The sequence below is a fragment of the Hyperolius riggenbachi genome, chromosome 2 (genome assembly GCF_040937935.1).
Source record: "Hyperolius riggenbachi isolate aHypRig1 chromosome 2, aHypRig1.pri, whole genome shotgun sequence".
Classification (NCBI taxonomy): domain Eukaryota; kingdom Metazoa; phylum Chordata; class Amphibia; order Anura; family Hyperoliidae; genus Hyperolius; species Hyperolius riggenbachi.
Genome location: NC_090647.1, coordinates 186,344,380 through 186,364,194, shown reverse-complemented (window position 1 = coordinate 186,364,194; position 19,815 = coordinate 186,344,380). Strand labels below are relative to the sequence as shown.

Genomic DNA, 19,815 nt, shown 5'->3' with positions numbered 1-19,815 from the left:
GTCTTCATGGTACCTCCCATTTTCCCTTGTCAGACCTTAATATTGGACTGGCACCATCAGTGGAATATTCTCCAGGAAGCACCTGTGATCTTGCACACGTGTTTGGAACTGGGCAAGCACAAATTTTGAACCATGCATACACAATTAAAGGGAGTGCTTGTGCACAAATAAAAAAAAAGTAGTGCACAAGTGATTTATTTCGCTGGGCGACATGCATGGTTCGGAAATCACACATGCTCAGTTCAGAATCAATTGTTCACCGCTTGGCAAGCTTCTGGGAGGCAGTGGGGGGAAAAGCATCACCGAACAGGGAATGGGAAAGGGAGGGATCCTGAAAACTATGAACAGCATGAAGACTTTCAGATGCAAGTATTCTGGGCTTTCAGATTTAAAGTGTTGGTGCAGTGGTGTGCTTTAAAGAGAACCTGAGATGGGGCCACAATAAAAATATATAGATAGCAGGGGCTTCCTCCAACCCACTCCGCCCTGATCTCTCCCACGCCGTACTCTTCTGAGCCCCATTTGCTTGCAATTGCTCCTGGAATGTCCTCTGGGCAGGGCCAACTATGCATTCGTGGCCTGGTCGCTCCCCCTCTCCCGATGTGTTCATATCGCCAAGAGTGTTCTGCGCAGTACTACTGTGCAGGTGCAGAACGCTCCAGGAGACGGGGGGAGTGCGTCTGGCCGGACAGCGCCTGCACCGTCTGGCCCTGAGTGAAGGATTTTCCGGGGCCAGTAACAGGTGAATAGCGAGTAAGAAGAGGACGGTGTGGGAGCAATCAGGCTGGAGGAAGCCACAGGTATGTATATTTTTCTTTTGATTGGCCTCCACGTAAACAAGCGTATCCAACACAAAGGGGCCTTTGTGGCCGGCCCCTTGTTACCCTCACTGACAGTGTGATATGGATAGTCTCATCTTATCCAGCACTTTTGTATACTGGATAGCAGATTGGTCTGAAACATTGAACTTTAGCTTTTATTTGCAGTGAATAAACAGCTTCATCTAGCAACTGAACCCAGCAGAGCAAGTCCTATTTTTTCTCATCGTAGTGTATACTTCTTTGTTGTGGCCCCATCTCAGGTACACTTAAAACACATCTGATATGTGTAGAGACTTTTAAATCAAAACCCAGGGGTGCCACCCACAGTACTTGCTGCTGAATCTCCTCAGGGTGCTCTGTCTTTAGGATTCCCCAGTTCCCCCGATTGGTAGTGGTTTTATTCCCCACAGCATTCCAGAAGTTCACTGGGCTGTGAACAAGAAATTCTATATTGGGCATGCATGAGTTCCAATCCATGCATGCCCAGTAAAAGCATATTGCTTGTGCACTTCTTTCTTGCATGCCCCAGGGCTTCCTTTTACTGGACATGCCTGGTGCAGTGCAGAATTTGTGCATGCCCAGTTCCATGCGCTAGTGTACAGCCATGGGCGCTTCCCTGTGGAGAATTCCACTGATGGGCCAGTCCAATATTAAAAAGGACAGGAACTGGGAACAAAAACAACCCTAAAGACAATGAGCTGCATGAAGAGTTTCAAGATCAAGTGCATTAAGCACTTAATGAAAAATGTACATTTTGTTCAGGTGTACTTTAATACCCAAATATGACATTGGAATCAAGCACTGACACTGAACTTTGTAAAACGCCCTTTGGTCTTTTTCAAAAATATGTATTATTTGTCTTTCACAGGTCTTATTTACTCACCAAGCACAAGGAATATCCACCAAAGCCAGTATTGTCCATTGAAATATCCAGTGAAATAGTCAGAGAACTGTAAAGAGACAATAGCAGAGCTTGTAAACCGATATAATTGAAGACAAATTCATAAATATCTAGGCATAAGTTCTGACCCTAATGCTACAACATATTACCATAGGGCACTAATGCTAAATATCCCTCTGCTTTCAGGACTTATTTTTAGCATTTTCTGAGATCGTATATTATTATACCAGACACAGCCGCTAAAATATTCTGTAGACAGACATAGTATTTGAACAGTTTCGCAGGATAAGGAGAATGATTATTGAATTTGTAAGAAAAATCCAAGTATGCCATAAATCTTCTGGTAGTTCTGAAACTACTGCAGAGACGGAGTTTAAATCATAGCAACATATCTCAGCACATGTTACCGCCCAAAAAAATTAATGAATAACTAATAAAAAAAAAATGTATATGAGAATTGTGGTGTATGCCCTCAGCCTCCCTCCCCCCCCCATAGAGTGTGTCAGTAAGAAAAAACATGCCTTAATTGGTTGTCAGTTCTTACTGACATGGGAGTGATTACTGCCAACTGCCGGTATGAATGCCAGCATCCTCTTCAGCTTAATTCCCCCCGTGGAATAAAAGTGTCCTTTTATTCAAACCAGCAAAACTTATCTTTTACAATATTCATTTATAGATTATTTAGTCAGTGATTGCCCATTGTAAAATCCTTCTTCTGGGCTGGTTCACATTCGGCGCGTTTGCATCCGCGATTCGGAAGCCCAAATCTTGCAATTTGCCGCGATTCACGCTTGTGATTCCGATAAATAGAACGGGAATCACAGAGCAATCGCCCCAAAACACTGCATGCAGCACGTTTGCAAATAATCGAAATCACAACCGCTGCAGTGTGAATGTATCCATAGGGATACATTGCAGCATCGCTTTGCTGATCGCCAGCAATCAGCAAAGCGCTGAAGAATCGCTCCAGTGTGAACCAGCCCTTAAACTTATTTACATTCTGAAATGTATCACTGGTGGTGACATCTTTAGTTCTGCCAGGTGATCTGTACGGAATGTTCGTTACTGAGAGTTCTATGCACAGAGGGAGATATTGGTTGCTTGGCAGTTGGAAAACGCCGCTATTTCCCACAAGGCAACGAGTTTCACTGACCACAAACTGTCAGGACCATGTTCATGACATCACACTCTGGGTGGGGTTTCGACACGATATCAGCCACACAGAAACACCCCCCCCCCCCCCCCATTATGACCTATTTGAGAAAACGTTACAAGGATTTTAGAAAAAAAAACTATTGTATTTAGGCAAATTTCAGTGATGTGCAAACACTAAAGGTAAGCAGATATCAACAATATGTAGTGGATATAACAGCATCTGCTGTGAACAACCGCCAGGAAATGTGAAACAGCTGTTAGATGTTCCATTTCATCCCTTAGCACCCACCAGCCTGTATATCCATCAAGCTCTGGGACTTGTCATGTGTCACCTTGTGGCTCTACTTCTTTATTTACTATGAATCTCACACAGCTTTTGTCAGCCTACTGGAGCAGTGCCTGATTTGTTCTTTGCTACACAGATGTTACCAAAAGACTGGCAAATTCCAATCATATGCACATTACACCAAACAAGCAGATAGCAATGCCACATAGGTATCGCATGGCAGGTACAGTGCTGCCCATAATTCATACCCCTGGCAAATTTTGACTTAGATACTTTTATTCAACCAGCAAGTCATTTTTTGATGGGAAAGGATATATGTGTCTCCCAAAAGATATTAAGACGATGTACAAAAGGCATTGAGGCAAGAAATCATTTCTCACCTTTTATTTACATTTGAGCAAAATGTGTCCAGGCCAAAATTATTCATACCCTTCTCAATAATCAAAAGAAAAGCCTTTATTGGCTATTACAGCAATCAAACGCTTCCTAGAATTGCAGACCAGCTTTTTTGTCTCCACAGGTATTTTTGCCCATTCATCTTTAGCAATGAGCTCCAAATTTTTCAGGTTTAAGGGTCTTCTTGCCATCACCCTGATCTTTAGCTAGCTCAGCAGATTCTCAATTGGATTCAAGTCAGGACTCTGGATGGGCCACTCCAAAACGTTAATGTTGTTGTCTGCTAACCATTTCTTCACCACTTTTGCTGTGTGTTTTGGTCATAGTCATGCTGAAATGTCCACTGGTGCACAAGGCCAAGTTTCTCTGCAGACTGCCTGATGTTGTCGTTGAGAAACCTCATGTATTGCTATTTTTTCATTGTGCCGTTTACTGTGATTAGGTTCCCTGATCCATTGGTTTGACAGTGGAGATGGTGTTCTTTGGGTTGAAGGCTTCTTGTGACCAAACAATTAAATTTTTGTTTCATCTGACCATAACACAGAAGACCGGAAGTCGTCTTCTGTCCAGGTGAGCATTTGCAAAGGCCAAGCAAGCTTTTTGTGTGCCTTTACCGGGAGAAGTGGCATTCTCCTTGGTCTGCATTCGTGGAACCCAGCAGTGTGCAGTGTCCGTTGGATTCTCTGCCTTGAGACATTGCCACCAGCAGAGCCCAGATTCACCAGGATGGCCTTGGTGGTGATCCTTGTGGAATAAGGTGTCACTTTTGGCTTCCGACCACATCCTCTGAGATTTTCCACAATGCGGAGCATCTTGAAGTTTTTCACCACTTCAGCCTTCAGTGTGGTTTTACCGTATGCATCTGAGAAACTTTCACCTCCCATTCATTCGCCAATAACGTTATCACTACTTATCATAATGAAATGATCTATATCTTGTTTTTTTCCGCCATCATTAAGGCTTTCTTTGGGTGGTACATTTTGCTAAGAATTATTTAATAATCAATCCATTTTAATAGGAAGATTAAGAAAAAGAAATTGAAAAAATTAATAATCTCTCAGTTTTGCTACCGTAATTAAAACCCATGCTTTTTTATTTTAACATTTGTCCCGGTTATTACACCGTTTAAATTATGTCCCTATCACAATGTATGGCGCTGATATTTTATTTGGAAATAACGGTGCATTTTTTCAGCTTTGCGTCCATCACTTTTTAAAAACCCATAATTTAAAAAATAACAGTACTATACCTTACTATATACATATTAAAAAAAAAGTTCCGTCCCTAAGGTAAATATTTATGCAATTTTTTTAATTGCATATTTTTTATTTATTTTACAAAAAAAAAATGTGTGTACCTATCCGGGAGTGTGGGAGGTAAGGGGCCAATTTTAAAAGTAAAAAAAATATCATTATCTTGAAATTTTTATTTCCAGATGTAATTTTACTATTTGGCCACAAGATGCCCTCGCAGCTCACTTCTGTACGTGGGAAATTCCTCCGAAAAGCGTAAGTAATGAGTGGATGGGTTGAGAAGAGGATTTGTGAAAGACGGAGACGTCTCGTTGACTGTGTCTTATTTTCATACGGGGACATAGATCAATGAATGGGAACTTTGTTCCCATTCATTGATCTCTGGGCTAACGGAAGGTGGCAGGAGCGCGTGCGACCGTGCGCACCAGGAAGCAGCAGCAGTGTACTGGACGGATATATCCGTCCAGATAGGATTAAGTGGTTAATAATACTTTGCACTGTAGCCACTGGAACTTGAAAACATTTAGAAATGGCCTTGTAGCCCTTTTCTGATTTGTGAGCAGCCACAATGTGCAGCAGCAGGTCCCCACTGAGCTCTTTTGTCTTACCCATGACTGTCCACAAACCAACTGCAGAGAGCTACTGTTTTCACCTTTTGAGTTGATTAAAACAGCTGTTTCCAAATAATCAGGGTAATTTGGATGCTTTATAGCAGCTTGGACTATTGGAATGGTATAGCTCTTTGGATTTTTCCACAGGCTATGACAGTTTGTGAAGGGTATACATCATTTTGGACTGGACACTTTTTGCTCAAAAGTAAATAAAAGCTGTGAAAATTTTTTTCCCACAATAATTCCTCTTGTACATCGTCTTATCTTCTGGGAAACACCTACCGGTATGTCATTTCCCATCAAAACATTACTTGCTGGTTTAATAAAAGTAACTTTAAGTCAAAATTTGGCAGAGGTATAAATAATTATGGGCAGCATTGTACATTTCAGTAATAGACAACATAGGGAGGTAGTGTCCCCTCCCCAACATGACATAATTTTAGCAAAGGTCCTCCCTATACAATATTAGGCAGTGTGTCCATCCAAATATCATAGTCAGGCAGAGTGTCCCAATGAAACATAAATACACAGTATGCCCAAAGAAAAACAATATGCAAAGTTCTCCCAAATAAGTAGCAAGACCCCAAAAAACAATATGCTGTATGCCTAAAATAGTAGGCAAAGTGACACCAAAATGTTAGACACAGTGACACAAAAATGTTAGCCAGCGTAACCCTCAGATGTTAGGCAGAGGGACCCTGAAATTCTATGGAGAGTGATCCCAAATATTAGAGAGCAATCACTCCCCCATTAGGCAGAGTGACCCCCAGATATTGTAATAACAGGAATCATGTACACCCTGCAGCAATGACCATGCTCATCCCACCTGCTTTGACATCAGCCCTCCCTTTCGTCTAATAGGACAACTGGAGACCAACGTAATAAAACTCATATCAATCTGCTGGGGCCACATGACCTCATAGGATTTGTACATTCAGCTTTCATGCCATATGTACAACTACTTCAGGGGCCAATAAAGAAGGCTCAAGCTGTAGTTTGAGGACCCGAGGTAAGACGTCTGTATGTAGGTTTAGATATAGGTTTAAAGATAATCTGTACTGTCCGATTTGTACAATAAAAAAACATACCAATCGAGTCACTGTGATCTTTACCATTTCCTCCGCTCCCCGCCGCGATCCTGGCTTTTAATCACCAGTTTTAGGCAGTGTTTACAAACAAAAATCATGTCCGCTAACCAGGAAGTGGTGTGTGTGTGTGTGTGTGTGTGTGTGTGTGTGTGTGTGTGTGTGTGTGTGTGTGTGTGTGTGTGTCTCATGTTACAGTATACTACAAGTTTTTATTACATGGTGAACTCCAGTCAAAGATTCTCACAGTTTCTCAGCACGGGTAGCTCCCTTCCCCCTCAGACAAGCTGAAATTGAGAGCAGAGGCACTGTCTGTGAAAGGTAAACAAAGCACACAGAGCCTGCAGGGGGCGTGCATAAATTGTATTCATTACAACAGAGGCAGCCCATTCCTCCCAGGATCGACAATGCTTGACAAGGAAAAGAACATTAGATATATTACAGAGACCGTGCAACTAGAAAAGGCTGCAGTAATCCAGAGCACATTAGAATAGGTATAGGAACTTATAGAATAGAAGAAATAAGGCTGAAAATTTTGTTAGAGTCTCTTTAAGGTTAGTGGTGTGCAAAAATAGCGAAGCAAAGAGCACAAGTAGCTTGAAAGAGAATGTTGCAGCACTGATACCCAGTGCATTGTGATAACCGCATTTTAAAACTATTTACTAAACAATATTGCCCCATTTTTTTTATTTGACCCACCCAGTATTAGAAGAGCACATCACACACTGGCTTTTGAAATTGCTTGCGGATAGGATGCAGAGTCTCCTTTTAGTAATAATGAACTGTGCATCTATTCTCTTTGCAGTCCCATTCCTCATGATACAGCAGATGTTTTTCTTCCCATTTTGCTATAGTATCCAAAATATAAATTACATCCAAAATCATACAGGGAGAGAAGACCTCCCCTTGTAACAGCTGGAGAATGTGTTTAGACTGCAGACTCTAGTATATAGTTCTCATTACCATATTGCCCAAAAGACATAAGAATTTGCTTGTTTATATCATTATCTGTCTCTTCAGAAGCAACACTGACCTGTTGCTTACTATGTAGAATATGCTGATAATACTTTGAACATGCATTTGTTTCCTGACAAATTCCTGGCATATTGCTTTGCACTGTCTTCATGGCCTGAGGATTTCTCAGCACTGTGCACATTAGCACCAAAGTCACACTACTTTAATCTTATCAAAACGGGATGTTCCTTTACAGAGAAACTTTTGACCTTGAGCAAACCCCCCACTGCTAACTGCCGCCAAGGATGCCGACCTCAAAATCCTCAGACTCATTAAAGTCTTTCATTTTCAAACTAGATGCTCCTGTATTTGGTTCCCAGCAGAGAGCAGAACATGGCTAAATGAACCTTGAAGTGGCGTTTCGGCCCTGTTGCTGGCCACGGTAGATAGTTTTGTCCTCTGTGCGATAAGGGAATATGAATAGGCACACTTTGATTGATACCACAGTAGGCTGTACGCTTCACTGATAACACGACCCATCAAACGTCTTTAGCATTCATCGTTCTCACACTTCTTGTACCAGGCGCTTAAATAGCTTCTTAAAAGACATTATCTGAATACAATTTTTGAACAGTTTTTGTTCCCAGTCTGTACAAATTTGCTTTAAATGAAATATACGGTACACCGTACAGAACAAAACAGATTGTGTTACCTGCTTCCCTTGATAAGATTCGATATGGCTTTTTATTAATAATGGCTGAATATCTGTTCTAGCTTAACTAACAGCGTATTGACGATTTTAGAATGTCCTTGACGCCACACTGTTACTTTACAATGTTCTAATAAAAAGCAGAAAAGCAGCACAGAGGGAATGCAAATGCTTAAACTTGCCAGACGCTGTGGTGCTTTTATATGCCATTTTATTTATGTTATTAATGTACACATTGTATTTCTAACTGACAATTTGGTATGTATTATATGGAATATAGAAGATGCAACATTTAAGTACTGTGCATTGTTTTTACTTACAGTTATAGAAATAAGGCTTTAAAATGGGAAGCAATTAAAATGACTTACGGTAATAAGTCTTGTACCCATGTACATGGAACGTCAACCGCCAAGATGTGGGATTTGATCCATCTGCAAAACTTCTGTACAGACATATCACTAAGGCCAGGTTCACATCTGCGTTTTTTACGGAACGTAACCGGAGCGCATACTGTACAAACAGAACGGAGGTGAAATGATCCAATGTTAACCTATTGGACCGTTCACATGTGTCCGTTGATACGGATACGGCCCTAAATACATACCTAAAGGCTGGCAGTAGAGGCGTCAGTCTTCTTCCGTCTCATGTGACTACATGACGTGTCATGTGACTACATGACGCGTCATGTGACTACATGACGCGTCATGTGGCCAGTCACATGATGGGCTGTGTAATCACAGCGCAAGAAGAAGAAGCCTCTGCCCCTGCCATTAGTTATGTATTTACTGGCAAACTGAGTGAAAATCGATCCGATTCATCAGTGATCAGATCAGTTTTCACAATCCAATTGCCAATGTGCACAGAGTCATCCAGATCCAGTGAAGCGGAGACCGAATCCGCTCACCGGATCCGTTTGGCTCATATTTTCTAATGTGAACCAAGCCTAACTTAGAGGCTAGCGACGCATCTGTTACTATGGAGTGGGGAGGAGGGACAGCGCACAATGGAGAGACTTCTGTCAGGGGAAGTTTGGAGGGGAGGGAATTCCTGTGCACACATTTGATTCCCACCTAAGACAGTGTTTATCAGCCACCCTGGCTGAGTTCAATCCAACATACAGTACAGACCAAACATTTGGACATACCTTCTCATTCAAAGAGTTTTCTTTATTTTCATGACTATGAACATTGTAGATTCACACTGAAGGCATCCAAACTATGAATTAACACATGTGGAAGTATAGTACATAACCAAAAAGTGTGAAACAACTGAAAATGTCATAATCTAGGTTCTTCAAAGTAGCCACCTTTTGCTTTGATTATTGCTTTGCACACTCTTGGCATTCTCTTGATGAGCTTCAAGATGTAGTCACCTGAAATGGTTTTCACTTCACAGGTGTGTCCTGTCAGGTTTAATAAGTGGGATTCTTGTCTTATAAATGGACCATCAGTTGCGTTGTGGAGAAGTCAGGTAGATACACAGCTGATAGTCCTACTGAATAGGCTGTGAAAAACAAGTGGCCATCATTACTTTAAGAAATGAAGGTCAGTCAGTCCAAAAAAATTGGGAAAACTTTGAAAGTGTCCCCAAGTGCAGTCTCAAAAACCATCAAACGCTACAAAGAAACTGGCTCACATGTGGACCGCCCCAGGGAAAGGAAGACCAAGAGTCACCTTTGTTGTGGAGGATAAGTTCATCAGAGTAACCAGCCTCAGAAATTGCAGGTTTTCTGTGTGCTTTGGTCTGACGAGTCCAAATTTGAGATTTTTGGTTCCAACCACCGTGTCTTTGTGCAACGCAGAAAAGGTGAACGGATGGTCTCTACATGCCGGGTTCCCACCGTGAAGCATGGAGGAGGTGTGATGGTGTGGGGGTGCTTTGCTGGTGACATTGTTGAGGATGTATTCAAAATTGAAGGCATACTGAACCAGAATGGCTACCATAGCATCTTGCAGCGGCATGCTATTCCATCCGGTTTGCGTTTAGTTGCACCATCATTTATTTTTCAACAGGACAATGACCCCAAACACACCTCCAGACTGTGTAAGGGCTATTTGACCAGGAAGGAGAGTGCTGGGGTGCTGCACCAGATGACCTGGCCTCCACAGTCACCAGACCTGAACCCAATCGAGATGGTTTGGGGTGAACTGGACCAAAGAGTGAAGGCAAAAGGGCCAACAAGTGCTAAGCATCTCTGGGAACTCCTTCAAGACTGTTGGAAGACCATTTCAGGTGACTACCTCTTGAAGCTCATCAAGAGAATTCCTAGAGTGTGCAAAGCAGTAATCAAAGCAAAAGGTGCCTACTTCAAAGAACCTAGAATATGACATTTTCAGTTGTTTCATACTTTTTGGTTATGTACTATACTTCCACATGTGTTAATTCATAGTTTGGATGCCTTCAGTGTGAATCTACAATGTCCATAGTCATGAAAATAATGAAAACTCTTTGAATGAGAAAGTGTGTCCAAACTTTTGGTCTGTACTGTATGTACCTAGCTTAAACCAGAACTGTATCAAATCAAGTGTTGCTAAATATTGTCCTATGGTTTGGACGGGTCAAATAACTGGCTTAAATATTAGGAACACCTGTGCAACCACTTATACACACAATTAACTACTCAACTTATCCAATTAAGTAGCAGCAAAGTATAAACTCATGTAGATACTGTAACGATCGGTGTAACAGAGAGGATCTGATCATCGGTGATCTGCAGTATAGGGCTGCACGATTTTGGGTAAAAAAAAAATTTCCTTTTTTTGGGGGGGGGGGGGGGGGGGGGGGGGCTTGGCGGCATAGCTAGCATAGTTGCCCCAGTATAGGGAGTTTAGTTACCCCAGTATGGCTAGCATGGTGCCCCAGTATAGCTAGCATAGTGTCCCAGTATAGCTAGTATAGTGCCCCAGTATAGCCAGTATAGCACCCCAGTATAGCTAGTCTAGTGCCCCAGTATAGCTACTATAGTGCCCCAGTATAGCTAGTATAGTGCCCCAGAATAGCCAGTATAGTGCCCCAGTATAGCTAGTCTAGTGCCCCAGTATAGCTAGTCTAGTGCCCCAGTATAGCTAGTCTAGTGCCCCAGTATAGCTAGTCTAGTGCCCCAGTATAGCTAGTCTAGTGCCCCAGTATAGCTAGTCTAGTGCCCCAGTATAGCTAGTCTAGTGCCCCAGTATAACTACTATAGTGCACCAGTATAGCTACTATAGTGCCCCAGTATAGCTAGTATAGTGCCCCAGTATAGCTAGTATAGTGCCCCAATATAGCTAGTATAGTGCCCCAATAAAGCTAGTATAGTGCCCCAGTATAGCTAGTATAGTGCCCCAGTATAGTTAGTATAGTGCCCCAGTATAGTTAGTATAGTGCCCCAGTATAGTTAGTATAGTGCCCCATTATAGTACCCAGTATAGCTAGTATAGTGCCACTGCCCAGTATGAATAGGTAGTGCCCCAGTATAGCTAGCCTTCCTGGCGGTATGATTATTTCCAGATTTTTGTTACAAAAGTGCTGCAATTTTTTCACAAGCTTTCATACCCTAAAAATCATACCACTTGATAGATCTGCGGCAGCCCTGTACATTCCACACCTCCGATGGATCTAACTTGTGATTACTGCTCTGAGCTGCGGATTTCTGTCCCGAGCCTGACTCGGGGTTACCGCTAGGGAGGCTAGTAAAGTGCCCAGTATAGGTCGGTAGGTACGCCGTACGGGACTCAGGGGGCGGATCCAGTGGCAGAAGCAGTGCATATATTATGATGTTAATGAGCCGGGCAGCGGAGGGAGGAGAGTCCAGTCCGGAGCGGCGCTTCACACACAGCTTCACCAATCGCTGAATAGCGATGGTATGACGGCAGCGGTAGGCGGAGCTGTACTAGAGCGTACAGCTCCGCCTACCGCCTCCGTCATTCCATTGCTATCCAGCGATTGGTGAAGCTGTGTGTGAAGCGCCGCTCCGGACTGGACTGCACTGCTTCTTCCACTGGATCCGCCCCTCGAGTCCCGTACGGCGTACCTACCTACCTAGAACTGTGTGCTGCTCTGCACTAGATGCGCCGCTCCCACCCACGCTCATTTAAAACCGAAAACCGCCGGATACAGACGATCCCCAAATCGTCTTCACAGGAACCGCGGTTTCGGTTTCAAACCGAGAAATCGTGCAGCCCTACTGCAGTATCACCGGAAATACAGATATATACCCGATTATTGATGATCTGCAGTATCACCGATAATCATATATATTTCTAACCTCTGGACACCTGAGTAATATGAGTGTTTGGTGCAACAGTAATACTTTGAGGAGAGCACCCGTATAGAGGGTGCAAGGCAGTAAGAGATACTGCTCAGAGAACAGGTTCCTTCCAATGGTCTGATGCTCCCCAAGGGGCGGAGCCAGGCTGAGAGTGGGAAGGACCAGAGAGTGAGTGACACCAATGGTGAAGTGTCACTGACAGGTCTGTGAACTATCTCCAAACAGGGAAGATAGTTCTCGAGGTCGGCAACAGACAGACAGATCAGATACAAAGACAGGAGACAGATTCGGGACCTTAAGACAAGCAGGGTTCAGCAACAGAGTATCAGATATAGCGAAGTACAAAATCAGAAATCAAGAGAGTGGTCAGGAAAGCAGAAAGTCATAACAGATAATAACAATGCCTAGTCTTAGGTGTGAGCTCCGTGATCATCAACACCCTGGAACTAGTCTGATATATAACAGAGTGATAATACAGTTCCCTAGTCTTGGGTGTGAGTTCCTTGATCATCAACACCCTGGAACTAGTCTGAAGTAATAACAGAATGGTAATACAGTTCTCTAGTCTTGGGTGTGAGTTCCTTGATTATCAACACCCTGGAACTAGCCTGAAGTAATAACACAGAAAATATCACAGATACTGACAAGGTCTGAGTGCTACCACGTAGTGATCGCAACGCCAGACACCAGAGAAATGACCAGCACCCAGTATATATACACCAGCGCTCTCCGGCGCGTCCCCAAGTGCTGGACCAATGAAACCTGATAGAATTGTCAGCTGATCGGCTAGATCAGCTGACACCCTTCTGACTGTCATAAAGGCTCTGCCTCTCAGCGCGCGCTTCCTTCTGAACCTGTGTGGACTATCAGTCCCAGCCACACCAGACATGTGTTGTAATGTATCTGCTGGTTTGAACGCGGGGCCAGCCGCACTGCTGTCAGAGCATGCGGCTCTTTCCCCGCGTTCAGCCATACTGCTAGTGGTAGGCCCATGCGTGCAAACCGCCGCGTCGGACGCGGAATCCGCCGCCTTGTTCACTGGGCATGCGGCGGTTTCTCCGCGCTCCGTCAGGCTAGTGGATGCAGGCCCATGCGCGCAAGCTGCCATGTTGGACGCGGAATTAGCCGCCTTACTCTGAGTACTCAGTTTTCTCACAGATACATGTCAGGACCTTTAGTTATGTTGGCATTAAACACTAGAATGGGGTGTAAAGGTGATCTCAATGATTTTGACTGTTGGGGCCATTTGAGCTTGTGTAATCTCATCAGAAAGGTGCAAATGAAAATAACATCCTGTGACTGGCCTTTCTGCAGATGAAAACTCTTAGTTAAGGCGAGTAGTTGGAATAGTATGTTAAGGAGAGGGGCTGGAAGAGTATGTTGAGGGCAGGGGGTTGAAGGAGGATGTTGAGGGCAGGGGTTGAAGCAGATGTAGAGGAGAGGGATTGGAAGAGGATGTTGAGGAAAGGGGTTGGAGGTGGATGCTTAGTAGAGGGGTTGAAAAAGGATGTTGAGTAGAGGGTTTAGAAGAAGATGTTGAGGGGATGGGTTAGAGGAGGAGGGTGAGGATAGGGTTAGATGAAGAGGTTGAAGGTCGGTGTTGAGGGGAGGGGTTGGAAGATGATGTTTAGGAGATATAGGTTTTATCCTCATTTGGTGAGGTAGTGTTGCTACTTGGGTGGCTTTTATTCCCCTGAAAAACACCTGTTCCTTTTTTGATGAGTACAACACCCACAGTTTGCATTGACTGAATTACCGCCTTAGCGATAACTTGTCATGAACAATATATCATGAGGAAATTCAGTGTACTAAATATTTGCACAAAAGATCTTGTGCAAAAGAATGTTAAGCAGTAGTGACGTTGGAAATTGTATTCCTCAATACAGGTGGGAAAAAAGAAGCAATGGAACAGCAACACTGCTGTAAACCACAGGAATAGCATTTAACGTATCTTAAAATAGAACTAAAATGAGTAATGCAAGTAAACTATGTTCCTGGCCAGAGCCTTATTATAGCCAGATACAAGTACAAGCACAGTAACACTTGAAGAATTTCAGCTACCTGCTGTGCCCATCTTTCCTATTGATCTCCCTGCAAAGCAGAAGTCTGTGCTCCTTACCAAGGTGAAAACCTGACGCATCATGAATTCTGACCTTGCAGATGACACAAGTGATTACTTTGTAGCTTTAGTAGCCCTTCATCACAACAATAGCTTTGAACTTCTAAGTGCTGAAGTGTATTCCTTTCACAGGAACTGTTCTGTTATGTTCATTTTGTATGACGAATTAGTGCCTTGGCAGATCACTGAACTGTGCCTTTTTAGGGGTTATCAGCTCACAGCAACCACAGCATCCTCTTTAAGTGGACCTGAACTCTTGCACAGGACAGAAGGAAAACCTAGAGAAATGCATCCTGTATGTATTTAGAGAGCTTAGCCTGTCTAATCCCCCCTCACCTGTGACTCAGCACAAGTTGTAAAGTTATCCCTCAGTTGTGTCAGTTGGCTGCCACGGCAGAGAACTAATTGGGAAACACAGCGTGTTAACAATATGTCTGCTTCCATAAAAGCATGAAATACACACTGCAGATTTATTGCAGGATTTGTATCAGCTGTAACAAGGAAATGTTTTTTCTTTAAAGGTTATGCTGTTGCTTATCGTTTAGAGCAGAGAGGAAATTCTGAGTCCAGGTCAGCTTTAAAGCCCATAAAACCCATACAGAATTTAGCTGGTTGAAAAAATCATTGTGATTGCTTGGCTGACAATCTGCCAGCAGCAGTGAGTCATGCACTCTGCAGTTGGCTGAACTGCATGCACTGTCCCGATGACCAAAATGATGGTTTTCATCAAGTTTAATGTTTTTAAATTCTTTTAATGTAAGTGAATGGTGTTTTTCTTTAAATTCCATAAGCAGAGTAGAGAAGATTTCTTTGCATGATATAATATATACAGCATGATTCGAAGTGACTGAAACTTTCTATACACAATCCAATATCCTCTTCCAATCAGCAAATGATCCAATCAAAACAACCAGATTGGAAATTGGTCAAAACTTAATTCTTCTGCAAACCGATCAGAAATGAGCAACAAACTAACTTATCAGTTTTTAAGCGGCCTGTACCTGCGCAGTACCATCCTGATAACATCATTGCGACCACGTGATCCGCGCGGTGGAGCGCAGAAGAAGCCGACCCGAAACCCGACCTGGCGAGGAGCAGGGGAGGAGCCACCGGAGCTGCGGCAAGGGCACAGGACGGCCGCCAGGGGCTGGAGGAAGCCCCCGGATTTTGCTTTTTTTAGTTGCCTTTAAGTTTTTCCTTAAACTAATTTGAACTTAAAGTGTACCTAAGATGAGAAGCATCTCAGGTACCATATTTACCTACCTGGGACTTCCTTAAGCCCCCTTAGGGCTGCTCATCCATAACCCTCTCTGGTCCCCAGTAATTCAGCCCAAAAGCACAGACTGCTCCCAGGGACAGGAGCGTGACGGGGAAGCGCGCCTTGCCAGGCCGTGTATGCGTGACAAAGCGCTACTCGGCCAAGCTTTCGGGCTGAATTGCTGGGGACCAGAGCCGTCTGGTGAGATGCCGAGGGGAAAGCGGCCCTAAGGGGGCTTAAGGAAGCCCCAGTTAAGTATGGAACCTGAGACGCTTCTCGTCTCAGCTACACTTTAAGAGGTTGTTTGTCAAAGCAACAAAACACCTTTTAGATCATACAAAAAGACAGACCAAATAAGTCTCCAGCTAAAACTATGCTCTTTTATTTGGACATATGCAAACATAGAAAAAAAATTGTGCAATAAGACCAGCCATAAAGACATCTCTCCAGGTGCAATATTGCCAGTATTCAGTTTTGACAGACATGTCCATAGGTCAAACCACAACTCAAGCCGTTCTCCTGAGCATATCTTACAAATATGAAGTACTGACAAAATATCTTAAAGAGGAACGCCAGTGAAAATAAGGTAATAAAAAAAGTGCTTAATTTTTACAATAATAATGTATAAATGCTTTAGTCAGTGTTTGCCCATTGTAAAATCTTTTAAATCCCTGATTTACATTCTGACATTTATTACAAGGTGACATTTTTACTGTTGGCAGGTGATGTAGCTGCTGCATGCTTTTTTGGCAGTTGGAAACAGCTGTAAACAGCCATTTCCCACAATGCAACAGGGTTCACAGACAGGAAACTGCCAAGAGTACGTACTTTTCTTGTTTCTTGTGGGAGGGGTTACACCACAATATCAGTCATACAGCGCCCTCTGATGATCCGTTTATGAAAAGGAATAGATTTCTCATGTAAAAGGGGGTATCTGATTGGGATAAAGTTCAATTCTTGGTCAGAGTTTCTCTTTAAACTAAACTTGTGGACTCTAATGCCAAATCAAAATCGGCTTACCACATTCCCCTTAAAATTAGTTTATGATTAGCTAGAGAGTAGTTTCTCATTCTATTTCTATAGGACTCATTATTACTACTCATGAAACCCCATTGTTATATATTACAGTACATAATAAAGCAGCACTAGAATGACATACTTACCATCTGTTTGCCTAGCAGTGACTTACAATATCATTGTGATTTTTTGTAAAGCATACGGTCAGTCAAGTGACTTATGCTGATATACCGTAAGTACATTTTGGGATGTGCTGTGATTTACAAGCATTCTAGTGACCACAGCTAAAAGAGGGATAGTGGGAAAAAAAACAGGGGGAGAAGGGGGGGGGGGGGGGGAGTAGTAAATGGGGACTTTAGGAAGAATCAAAGGTCCTGCACTCAATGCTGGTTTTAAAAAGGAACAGTACTGAAAATTTGAATAACATTTTTACAATATTAATTCACAAACTATTTAGACCAATGTAAAATCTGCCAGGTGCTGCTGGAAGGTGCTTCGCTGCTGAGTATTTGTTCACTGTGTATTCTGAAGTCAGCAGAAATAATACCTGGAATTATGTGTAGTTAAACAGCCTAGGCTAAGCATCACTGGGAAGATGAGGCTACATACCAGATGTGTTTTACTCGTCTCTAACTTAGTGACAAGTCTGAACAGCACTCGCCCACAAACTGTCACTTGAGAAACCAAGTCCCAATATGACCTACGATAATCATTGTGAGCTGCCAGGAGAGCTGAGCGCTCTGGATCAATATAGCGAACGGATAAGGCTCTCAAGGGAAAATGAAAGGAAGCTTAATAATCTCTGCAGGCACTTTTTAATGTGTGTTCTTAGAACTAGTAATAACGTGGTTAATCTATTGGAGCAGCAGGTGAATGTTAAAGCGGAATGAAACCCAGCATTTCTACTTTGCTCTAATAGATTATTTACAGCATATTCTATACAACCAGCATTTTTTTTTTACTAGAACTGCATTCAAAGGGTTAACACTCCCCTTCCAGCAGAGCTGGCCGCTTCCGAACTTTACATAATGTTATCTTGTGTTTAACCACCCTGGCGTTCAGTTTCCCCAGGATTTCCGTGCAAAAAGTGTTTCAATTAATTTCCAATAATTTGCAACCATTTTTTTTTTGCAACCAATTTTTTTTTTAATATTAAATTTAATACAGATTATTGTATTGAATTCAATTAAAAAAAAAAAGTGTTTTCTGCAAGATGTTGATGACGCTGTGTGACCCTGGTGTCATCAACGCCGATCAACGGGGGACATGTGATCGCTGAGGAAGAAGCAAAATCCGCCAAGGGACATGGAAGAAGACACTGGGGAAGCTATCAGAGGTACGCGACGAGGGATCAGCATGCCAATGGTGAGTATAAGACCCAGATGTATAGGTAGAAGATGTGCAGCCAGGTATAGTTAGCCAGATGTGCAGCCAGGTATAGTTAGCCAGGTATATAGTGAGCCAGGTGTTTAGCGAGGTATATAGCGAGCCAGATGTTTAGCCAGGTATATAGCGAGCCAGATGTTTAGCCAGGTATATAGTGAGCCAGATGTTTAGCCAGGTATATAGTGAGCCAGGTGTTTAGCCAGGTATATAGTGAGCCAGATGTTTAGCCAGGTATATAGCGAGCCAGATGTTTAGCCAGGTATATAGCGAGCCAGATGTTTAGCCAGGTATATAGTGAGCCAGGTGTTTAGCCAGGTATATAGTGAGCCAGGTGTTTAGCCAGATTTATAGGTAGCCAGATGTCCCCCTCCCGATCCTCCCCCCCCCCCCCCCCCCAGCACGCTGTGGGTAGCGATCTGTGCTACCCACAGCGTGCAGAACAAGCATCCAGCCACCCTAGGGAATCCCTGGGCAGCCAGCGGGGCAGAGAATGTGCGGGGGATCCCCCTTGTATGTGGAGGCTGTGCTGGCGGGGGATCCCCCTCTGTGCGGGCGGGGGGAACCCCTTTATATGGTGGCTTTTGCGGGCGGGGGGATCCCCCTCTGTGCGGGTGGGGGGATCCCCCTTCTATTGTGGCTTTTGCGGGTGGCCTATCCCCCTCCTCCCCCTCCCCCCCGATGTCCCCCCTCCCGATCTCCTCCCCCCCCCCCCTCTCTAAGCCCATTGAGTAAATGGATTTACTCACCGAGGGCTTTCTCCAGCGACGGCAGCAGCACTTCCTCCTCCATCTCCGAAGTCTCGTTCTCTGTACAGTTACATTACGAGACTTGGTGACGTCACCAAGCCTCGTAATGTAACTGTACAGAGACCGGGACTTCGGAGATGGAGGAGGAAGTGCTGCTGCCGTCGCTGGAGAAAGCCCTCGGTGAGTAAATCTATTTACTCAATGGGCTTAGAGAGGGGGGGGGGGGAGGAGATCGGGAGGGGGGACATCGGGAGGGAGCGGGGCGAGGGGGATAGGCCGCCCGTAACAGCCACAATAGAAGGGGGATCCCCCCACCCGCACAGAGGGGGATCCCTCCGCCCGCAAAAGCCACAATAGAAGGGGGTCCCCCCACCCGCACAGAGGGGGATCCCCCCGCCTGCAAAAGCCACAATAGAAGGGGGATCCCCCCGCCCGCACAGAGGGGGATCCCCTGCCCGCAACAGCCACCATATAAAGGGGTTCCCCCCGCCCGCACAGAGGGGGATCCCCTGCCAGCACAGCCTCCACATACAAGGGGGATCCCCCGCACATTCTCTGCCCCGCTGGCTGCCCAGGGATTCCCTAGGGTGGCTGGATGCTTGTTCTGCACGCTGTGGGTAGCACAGATCGCTACCCACAGCGTGCAGTCAGGCATCCAGCCATCCTGGGGAATCCCTCTGATAAGAAAAAAATGCAGCCGGCGGGGCAGAGAAACAGGAAATCTCCCTGTCGGCATGGACGAGCTCAGCTCGTCATTAACGTTTTTTGCAAGTTTTTGCTGGACGAACTCAGCTCGTCCATACCGCCAGGGAGGTTAATTGTATCAAGTGAGAAATGTAAACAAAGCCTTCTCTCACACTGCCGGGTCCCTT

At 44.1% G+C, this 19,815-nt stretch overlaps 1 protein-coding gene across 2 annotated transcripts in view; it reads right to left on the bottom strand.

Annotated features, from left to right (window-relative positions):
* The window catches only part of NDFIP2 (Nedd4 family interacting protein 2), a 165,229-nt gene that overhangs the window by 27,167 nt on the left and 118,247 nt on the right, over window positions 1-19,815 (bottom strand). For both annotated transcript variants that reach the window (XM_068267906.1, XM_068267905.1), the window contains one exon: window positions 1,705-1,771. In XM_068267906.1, the coding sequence (XP_068124007.1) occupies window positions 1,705-1,771 (67 nt within the window). The remainder of the gene's footprint in view (window positions 1-1,704; window positions 1,772-19,815) is intronic.